Here is a 10880-nt window from a genome sequence, read left to right on the forward strand (position 1 = left end):
AATAATAAGGTATGAATATATTGAAGTTGTTATTTTGGTTAATTATTATTAGGCCTTGTAATTTTTGGGTCACTTGCAGTGGATTTTTATATTGTATAGTATTTGTTCATGCATAATTATTATGAGAATTTAATGAATACTATTTATGGATTATTAATTATCAGTTGAAAATACATATATATATATATATATAGTAATGAGGCTATATAATAACGAACACTATAATAAAAAGTAATATTAATGACAAAATATAAAAGTGATAATTTGAAAATTATCGCCCAAATACATATATATCAAGTGATTATAATTTTTATTGTGTCAAAATAAATTTTAAAAGCTTATTAGTGAAAGGAATATCGTGTAATTTGTTATTATTAACAATTAGCGATACATTTATAACAGTTTTATTTTGTGATAATGAGTCGTAACAGAATAAAAATTCTTAGCTCGTACGTAGTATTTGCAATTAGTGATGCATACTAATATTAGGAAAAAAGTATTATTTTAGTCCGTTAAGTATGCCTAATTTTAATTTTAGTCTGATAACTATGTTCATTTTTGTTTAGGTCCAGTAACTTACGAAATTGCTTACTTTTAGTCCTTTGGCAGATTTTCAGACAATTTTACCCCTATGCAACTTTTGAAATGCAGTTTTAGTTCATATGCACTTATTGGAGTAAAATGTCCAAAAATATGCCAGATGACTAAAAGTAGGCAATTTCGTAAGTTACTGGACCTAAACAAAAATGGATATAGTTATCGAACTAAAATTAAAATTAGGCATATTTAGCGGACTAAAATAATACTTTTCCCCATACTAATATTATATATAACTTATTTTTGTATTTTTTTTTGGGAGTGATGTATTGTCATCAAGTTTTATTTTGTTTTAGACCTCTAATTAACTAATTAATATATCTCATCTAGATTTCTTGAAAAATTCAATGTAATTAAAGTATTTGGTTCCCGATCTTCACGTAAATTAAAAAAATAATAATATTATATGATCATGAGCATATACATATATATGTGTGTATTTATAATAATTAATTAAGCACTTAGAAATAATTTAAGAATGTAGTAATTGGTAAAGTCAAAGACTTGTATTCTAGGATCCTTAAAAACTAGGTGGTGGTTTTAATACTCAACTTGTGTGTGAAAAAGAGCTTCAAATTGATTTGCAAGCAAAGTGAAATCGTGACCATAATTAATGCTTAATTATTTTAATTAATTCCCACTAAATAAATAAATAAATACGATTGCTTCACAAACACTGTAAGAATCTAGTTCACTTCGTTGAATCCAAATCAAGAAATTATGTTCTTGATTATATTTCCACGATCGATCGATGGACCTTTATAAATTGGCTTTTAACTAATTTTTTTATTTAAAAAATAATTAAACCCATATATTTACTTCTTGGTGACTTAAAAAGTAAAAAAAGTGGGCAAATTTGCATTTTTTGTCATGTATTTTAGGACAAGTACATTTTTTTTTTACGGAATTTTGATTAATGGTCTCATAAATTACAAACATTCGCACTTTTAGTTTTTTAGTCGGATTTCATTAATATTTGACAGAAAAGTCATGTGTTAAGCGCATGACCGTCAATTAGAAGGCTAAATAAATAATGATAACGTGCTAAGCATGTGATTCTTTTGTCAAATGCTAATTAAATCATAATAAAATGCTAAAAGTGAGAATTTTTATTATTTATAAGACTATTAATTTCATAACTATTGGGATTAAAAGGCGCAGACCATCTAAAATATGAAATAAAAAAATATTATTTTTTTCTGAAAAGGTATAATATTAACTAATATGTATCACGTCTAAGTTAAGCACAATGCCTACACATTAACAAGATTCTTCCTGTATCGAACTGAAATTTTCGATTCAATTTTAGCATGTATGAACATAATGAAACTCATTTTTTTTTATTTTAATAAGTAGATTATAATTATCAGTATAAAATATCTATATAGAATAACTATCGACGACAATAATAATAATATATTATCATATACTAGTATTCGCCGAGAGAAGACATGGTTGACACCTCCCCCGAGTGCTTCCTTCAGCATAATTGGTTGCAAATGAATTGTATCATCTCCAGTTTCATCCTCAATAGATTTGTTGAATAAGAAAAAATCTTTCTAAATTAATAAATTATTAATTTATCGACTAATTAATATCTTTTTAAATTAATAAAATTACGTGGTCCCGATATTTATAAATTTATATAGATTTTACAATATAAGTAAAGTTATTACTAATTAATTCAAATTAGTTCTAAGGCTTAAAACTAGGTTGTCTTGCCACCCAATTCCAATCATTGTTTGCCTCAAACAAACCTTAATAAGGGCTATGAAAAATAGGCCCAACTTAAGTTGGTACCTTACAATAGCTTTTATATTGAGGGTCCCAACTTTTAAATAGAATAAAAAATACAACATGAAATAAGATTTAAAATTTAAAAAAAACAAAAAAAAAGCAATATATTCTAATATGGACTTAGGGTTTATCGCGAATATTTAAAATAAACGCTTATCAACTTATTATTAAAAATAAATCAAAAAAAAGAATGTTTTTATTTTAATAAACGCTTATCAACTTATTATTAAAAATAAATCAAAAAAAAGAATTTTTTTATCTTACAGTTTCCTACCAACTTCTACAATTTATTGATGAAATTATAATACTAAGTTGTTTTTTGAAACGGTGCGACTTCATTTCTCTCTTTTTAACTTTAACTTTTATTTTCAAAATTTTCGATTTTTACTGCTGCTTAATTTATAATTTTCTTACAATTCATTCCCACTATAAAAGTAGAAGCTATTGCAAACACCTTTTTATAGGGTATTCGGATTCAACTTATAAGATTTCCGAAACATCTGACAAAATATTTTAATATTTATAATATTAAAAAGTATTCGATAATTTTTTTTAGATAAAAAGCTTACAAAATCTAAAAGTAAGATATTATAAGCTTATAATCCCAATTTATTCTTAAAAATATTAACAAATTTCATCGGTTTTGAACATATAAATTACAAAATTATTGATACCAGCATCCTATAAACTCCATAATCTATATTATTTTTTCTAGAACATTTCAAAAGCTTACTCTTAAAATTCAAATTTACATCTAAGAACCTTTAAAACACTTAAGAAAATGTATGAAATTGTAAAATATTTTAAATAAATTCAGTCAAACACCCTTTTATTTCATTTTCAGCCATCTTGACATTACAAGATGTTGACACTTATTACAAATACTATTATTAATCTATTACAAAAACCATCAACACATGCACAAAGTTTGATGTTTTTTCATCATGTCCACGCTCCTATGTTAGACTAATCAAATTAAATTCTTTGCTACCTCCATTAAAGGTAAGAGTCATCAATTGTCAATTCCTACAAAATAAGGTCATAGCGACACTTTTGGTAAAATTGCACTTTCGGTCCCACGCAACAAAAGGTGTTATATTTTTTATCCTGAAATTTACGGGCTTAACATATTTGATACCGTACGATAAAATATTGTAGTATTTTTAGTCCCATAAAATAAAAAATTATAGCACGTTTAGTCTCATTAAATAAAATAATTGTAGCATTTTTTGTTGGTCCTATGGCTACATTTTTTTAAGTCTACGTTACCAGAAGTGCAATCACCCTCTATCGTGTGGGATGAAAAATGTAATTTTCCCGACACCTTTAGTATGAGTAAAATTTTAATTCAAATCAAGTCAATTTAAGAATGATCGATTATATGATAAATATAATAATTTTAAAATAAAATTGATTTAATCCGATCCAACTTTAAAAAATCTATTCTTGAATCACGTCACTGTTAATTTTATTTTCACATTTCCCTAATTTTCTTAAAGGGTGCGCTCCTCAGGCTCCCAAATGCAACGGTCACTGAGTTTAAGATCACTTAACGACCCTCATAAAGAAATGGACCAACCCTCACCCCCACAACCCACCCACTTTTGGGGAAAACATTGTCAGCATTATATAGACAATTACATGTGTAGTAACTTTCTGCGGTCTCTTTATTCGATGCATATATTTATGAGTTTAATTAAGACAGAGAAATAAATACTATTCAATTCCACCACTCCACGTTTACATAATCAAACAGCACCAACTCCTACTACTACTACACCGGGAAAGTGCATCAAATTGACTTCCCTAATCAAATTTAATTTCCATCACAATCTTGTCAAAAATATATTAAATAAAACAATAAATGAAAATTCGTCTAGAGGATTCGATCGGATTGGGGCGGTAGCCTTCGGAAAAAGTTCATCGGTACAGATGGCATGTCGTCGCGAAACCTCGGATGGCGGAGGGAGTAGAATCCCGACCCTAACACGAAGGCCTTGAAAGGTACCACATAGAACAGTAAGGAAGCAAGTAAGCATACCACCACGAATATGCCGGTCGCCCTAGGGTCCTTCCAATTGAACAATGCCTCCAATCTTTCGCCTTGAGCTGCTAGATCACCTAGTAGGGTTTGGGCCCGTCCGGCTAGGGCACGTAGTCGGTCGTATCGAACACGAACTTGGTCAACCGATCGGGTAGTTGGGAATCCATCAAATTCTTCGTCAAGTTCGTCAGGTCCCACTGCATCGACGTAGGACAACCTAGGGTCCATTGTGATGGATACACGTTGGCGATACCGAAACCTTAATGCTATGATTAAGAAAGCGTACATGAAAATTGTTGGCAACACTAGATGCGGGCATAGTACTATGGCCACTAATAGGACATGGACCAAAACGGTGGTCGGAGGATGCACCCATGTTTTGATCCCATCGAGCCAACGGACTAAAGTGGCTGCCTTAGACAAGCAACCCACAACCCGGAACCAATTCGCCTTGCTTCGTCTCATGCTCCACATGTGCATGTCCGAATCCAACATGAATTGGACAACTTCTTGGCCCAAAGCTGGTTCGGACCGAGCCAACCTTGTTGTGACAATCCTCATAGCACTATGCCTCAAAATGTCTTGTTGAGCTGGACCCATAGGTTTCACATAATGCATCCTAGGCAACATTGGGTTAGCATATGCTTGAATGAGACTGATCCATGACGAGCAAGAAAACCTCAATGCGATCTCAATTTCGCCCATTTTCTTAGCCCCTCCTGGGAGCAACACCATAAGCGAATACGTACCAACATACACTCGATTGGTGTCGAGCGTGGAGAGTCGTACCCGCAACTTCCCCAATCTCACATCCTTCTTGAGCCCCGCATCGTCATGCTTGTACCTTCCATTGTCGAACACGCCAATAGTTAGCACGGTGCAAGGATCGTACACATCCCACGTGTATTGCTCATTCCATCGTGGATTAAAGCGATCAAGAATTGTTCGTGTCCGGACCCACTTCGGCCCGTACTTGGCCACCACATAGGCATCGGTGGTCCCACGTGTACCATCCTTTGTCTTGACCGGGAGCAGATTAGTAGCACCCCTAATGCCCACTTCAAGTAGCCCAATTGGTGGCTTGGATAGCTGCTTGGCAGTGGCTCTAACATCACTGGTCACGTGAGCTGCCTCGTCAAGCACGTGATACCCACCTTCCAAGCAAACCCGCACGTGTATCCTCCCAGCGTATGGTTTGTTCTCATCTCCAATTAAATTAAACCATCTTGATCTAGGCTCTGATTTGTCGTCCGTACGCTTGTCCACCGTAGCCACCTGGACCTTAGCGTGCCCCACAGATTGCCCATTTGTAACATCCTCCACTGTGATGGTTAGAAACGGCTCAAACGGCTCGGCGGCTACGAAAATCAAGTCCTCATTCCACGTAGGATTGGAGGAGCCGATACTTGTTCGGCTCGTTTTGAACAACTGTGCGCCGAGTTGGGCTTTGACATAGAGCTCCGGGCTCCGAACCTTAGGCTCCGAACCCGAACCAAGCTGCAAATCTTGGGTTTGGATGACCGTTAGTCTCAAATACCACAGCTTCGGAGACAAGTAAACCTTGGCTCGGGTCTCCGGTATCAACCCTCCGGAATCCGACTGCCACGCCTCCTGAAAAGCCTCGTCTGCTTGAGTTCCGACCCACACCGACAGCATGACGTCATTTCCCGGCGACCCATCTCCTTCCAAGCTGTACCATTGAGGGGCTAATGGGCTGTCCGGGGGCACTCGTTTGGGCACCTCCTGCAGATCGAACGACACCGTTCCAGCGGAGGTCTCCTCGACGCTGTCTTTCTCTGCGTTCTTCTTCTGAGTCCAGATGGAGACTTCGAGCGAAGTCGAATTCAGGCCTTCTTTGTCGAATGCGAAAACCTGGTCCCATTCTTTGTTCGCTTCCTGTGATTTGGTCTTGATGCTATGAGTGCCGATCACGAGCTTTGCGCAGAAGGAAGACTCTGCTTCTGGATTTGAAATCTTGGCTTTCACAACACGGACGTAGAGGAACGGCATCTGATCGACGAGATCGAAGGCGATTCTTCGATCCGCTTTGCCGCTGGAGATTTTTTGGAAGAGCTTTGATTCGATTTCCATGTTCTTCGAGTTTTCGGAGATAATGGATTTCTCTGGGTTCTGCGTGGGTTTTTGTTGAGCAATTGGTGGATGCTCTACTTCAGTCGACGTGGGCGGTGTTGGAGGCGGCGGTGGCGGAGCGTTCTCCGGTGGTTTCTCTTCCTTCTTTGCCTCCTCTGAGGCGGGTTTTTGCTCTTCTTCCTTTTTCTCCTCTTCTTTCTTCTCTTCCGTGGCTTCCGCTGGCTTCTTCTCCTCTTCCTTCTCCTTCTCCTTCTCCGGTGGTTTCTCCTCCTCCGCAGCCGGAACCGGAGTTTCACTCTTCTCCGGCGCCGGCGCCGGTGGAGGCTCTTCATCTACATACCAAACTTTCAAACCGATCTCACCTTTGATCTGAGAAAAAACACTTCGTTTCTCCAACGGATAATAAACCAACGGCACATCATCACCGGCTTTCACAAAAGTGCTCCCCGAAATCTTCACTTTTCCGAGAAAAGTGCTTCTCTTCCCGGTCTTCTTATCGTTGTATATATTGAGTTCCAGAGTCTCCTCCACCATGGTAGCGGCGTCGTGCACCAGAAACTCGAGCTTCTCATTCCACTGGGGATTTAGATCCCGGAAAATAGTCTTCGTACGGCGGCGCTGGCCATCGAAATCGACTATGGCGTAGGCGCTCGCCGTTCCCTGGCCGTCCTTCGGCATCAAATTCTTGGCATTACACACTTCTACAGTCAGTTTTCTGCTGCAATTCTCTGCCATTGTAGTGAAATCTTTTCAGAAAAAAAGTTGGCGTTGTGAAACGTGAATGGTGAATGTGAATTTCTTTGTCTTCTTTTTGGATCTTGAGGCAGAGATGCTGTACAGATAGTAGCAGTGCGATGAGGAGGAAAAAGCTTAGAGAGAGAAAGAAAGAGAAAGGTGGTTCTGTTTTAGAGAGAGAGAGAGAGAGTTTCGAGTGAGTGGGATTGTGGTGGGATTTTATAGGGAGAGAACAGTTGAGAGGAGCCGGTTTCATTTTGAAATTATTACATTCACAAATTGCAAAACAAAATAAAGGTAATTACATCAATCTCCTTCAAAATTTATTGTAATTACAAATGCACCCATAAAATTAATAAAATGAGTTGTTACGAAGGAATTTTTGTGAAATAATTGTTAATTTTAAATTGTATTTATTAATTTTTTTAAATAATGAGAATATATATATATATATATATATTTACGATAAATTTTAAAAGAGTCCGTTATAATGTATTCAAAAAATAAAATTAAAATTAATCATTTTCTTAATTATTTTTTGTCAAAATTTAAAGTACTAAATATACATTTCGAGACTTTTTACTCAAATTGAATTAATTATTTTAAATTCTATTATTTCTTATATTTTATTTAATATATGTATATGCTATGTGTATACAAAATTAAATTGATCATCTATTTTAGTTAAAAAAATATTATACACGTAATGCATATATATTAAATAAAATAAAATAATATAATAATATTTAGAGCAGAAAATTCAATTCGCTTTTACTATTTTGTGAAAAAACTGTCGTCGTATTTTTTAATAGATAATTGATGAATTATATTGATTTTCAAATACACAATTACACTTTGTTGTATAATTTTGTATGTTATTTCATACTATAAATTAATGAAGAAAAGTTGAGAAAATTAAAATTCTAAATTTATATTGGGAAAAAATAAAGAAAATTCCCAAAATAGTAATTATTTAAATTTTTGTGTACGTTGGCTGCATTGAATGTAAGTTTAAAGAATCCAGAATGAATTATTTTTAATTAATATTTTCATGTACTATTTTTTTTTTAATTTCTATATTAGAATGAATCTTCAGAATCTTATTATAACATAATTTATTTTAATTATTATAATTTAATTTTATTATCATATCATTATAATCTCAATGTCAGATAAAATTTCATTTAAAAGTAATTAATTTGCAGCCGTTGCGACGTTCCCTAAAATAAAAAAAGAAAAATACAAGGAAAGCGTTGAGACAGAAGTACGATTTGTGGCAGAGGCCAAATCAGCAACACCACGTAAGACAAAGATGGTTATTATATTATTAGAATAAATTACACCTACCTCCCCTAAAATTTAACATAATTATAAAAAATGATTAGGTAAAAAATATTAGTTCATAAAAATATTTTGTAAATTTCTAAAAAATATATTAAATTATAATTTATAATTCAAAATGACATTTCGACAATTCATCACAAAAATTATATGAAAACCTAGTGGAATGAGCTGATTGCCACACGGACGTTTAAATCAAGAAAGTTATTTATAAGTTTTTAAATAATGAAAATGTATTTTTAATTATATAAAAACAACAACGGACTTCAAAAAGGCAATTACACAAGCATCGTGTGTGGGAGTCGAGCATAGATTTGCTTCACAAATTCATTCGTCGTCCGAAGGCTGACGGTACCGGATGACTGGCTAGATGTACTACTACATCTCACAGTATATAAAAGCTAAAAAATGTGTACGTCTTATCAAGATTTCGCACATCAAGCGAAGTTCATTCTCAAAACAAAAACGTAACACTTCGATCAAAATCGACAATATAGAAATGTCTAATCGCGATGCACGGGCATACACTATGTCATTGATGTTGTTTTTGATACTATTATTTTTCGTCGAGACATTTGTATGATTTATTTATAAAATACAAAAAGTTTATTATATATATTTGGACATGTATTTGAAGTTGAAAAGGCAATTATATTTTTGTGGATTATATTGGGCACATCAAGGGAATAATAGTCCCATCACTAGTCATGTAAATTGCATGGTCAAAAAGGCAATAATTTCATGTGTACAGACATTGCATAAATGCAGATACAACTTTTTGTTGGTCCAATTCTCATGAGTATATGTTCTTGAAAAGTTTAGGCATGAGGATATTGTTCATCAAGCATCATGCCCATTTTCTTGGTTTGAATTTTTTACCTACCTATCATAATTTCAACCAAATATTTCACCACATAATTCCAAAAAAATAAAAAATAAAGGGTGTTTTGGGGGTCAATTTAATGAAGTACACAATTCGAGTTAAAAATTATTTCATTTTGTCGTTTCGGATCATATTTATTTGAAAATAATTTTGATTTTTAATTTATTGAAAAAGTATGACGGGGTCTAGAATTAAAAATGAACAATTATTACTTGCGACGTATATTTATAATCGAATGTTGTCTACATTTTATTATAAACATTCTTATACAACTATATTTTTACATTAAATTTGAATAAATATATAGGCGTTCCTTTTTTATACTATCTCTTTTAATTCAAGAAATGTATAATTTGCCGAAAAAGAATTGCCTGTTCATTGAACTTATCCGGGTTGCAACCACCTCATGCTGACCGTCAATCAGTATAATATTTTCCACTATTTTATTTGATTTTAAGAAATAATTTTTTAGCTTTTTCTTTTTAACCAATAATAAGCATTTGATCTTACAAAATATGCACCTTTTTTTTTATTTTTTTATTTAAAGCATCGAATTATTATTAATTTAAACAACTCGATTACAATCATTTTCAAGTATCGATACCTAACAAAAATAATTGCAACAATCAGACATCGTTCAACAATATCAAATAAACAAAATTAAAACAATACTTACTATGCAGTAGAACAACATCACATGCATATAGCAGAATTTGGAACCCATCAATTTCAGCAACTGAACCAGGTCTCATCGGCACAAAATATGCACCTTACTCATGCTTAATTAGGACTTCTTGACACTACAACAAAAGATCAAATAGCGATTTTAAATTATTGATAAAGATATATGTTAAGTAATAATACTCATACTAATTAGCAAAACGCATACTTATTTTTACAAAAAATGACGATCTTTTTAATATATATATATTTTTTTATCAATAATATAAAATATTATCATGCATATAAAAATTACAAAGATCATTTAAAAGTTATGAGTTCTGTTAAGTTATTTAATTTATTTTATTCTCTTTTATATAGTTAAATTTAAATATAATTAAAATTTAAATTATGTACCAACATCGAATGAACAATAACATAATGAGAATCCCAATGGTAAAAATACCCAAAATGGGCAAAAACACTTTATCTACACACCTTTACACAGTATATTAAATAAATAAATGGTGTGGAATTTGGATTGTAGCTAATTGCATGGCCACTTGCCAAAAATCTCTGCAAATGTGAACGTTACTTTGTTCTCATCGTGCTCCACAATATCCACACTTATATATCATATCTGTCCTATTTTTTTTTATTACTGGTCGTCGTGTCACGTCGTTTCACGTATATATAATTAATAATATTTTTACATTATAAATTATATTATAA

The 10880-nt window shown here is 33.1% G+C and overlaps 1 protein-coding gene across 1 annotated transcript; it reads right to left on the reverse strand.

Moving 5' to 3' along the window:
- LOC105162719 (protein QUIRKY) lies at positions 4049 to 7456 on the reverse strand. The gene has a single exon (XM_011080819.2). The coding sequence runs from the start codon at positions 7262 to 7264 to the stop codon at positions 4271 to 4273; it is 2994 nt and encodes a 997-aa protein (XP_011079121.1). The 5' UTR covers positions 7265 to 7456; the 3' UTR covers positions 4049 to 4270.

The sequence above is a fragment of the Sesamum indicum genome, linkage group LG5, assembly GCF_000512975.1.
Source record: "Sesamum indicum cultivar Zhongzhi No. 13 linkage group LG5, S_indicum_v1.0, whole genome shotgun sequence".
In the NCBI taxonomy this organism is placed as follows: domain Eukaryota; kingdom Viridiplantae; phylum Streptophyta; class Magnoliopsida; order Lamiales; family Pedaliaceae; genus Sesamum; species Sesamum indicum.

Coding starts and splice junctions, on each gene's coding strand:
- LOC105162719 (XM_011080819.2), bottom strand. CDS start 7,264: ATGGCAGAGAATTGCAGCAGAAAACTGACTGTAGAAGTGTGTAATGCC.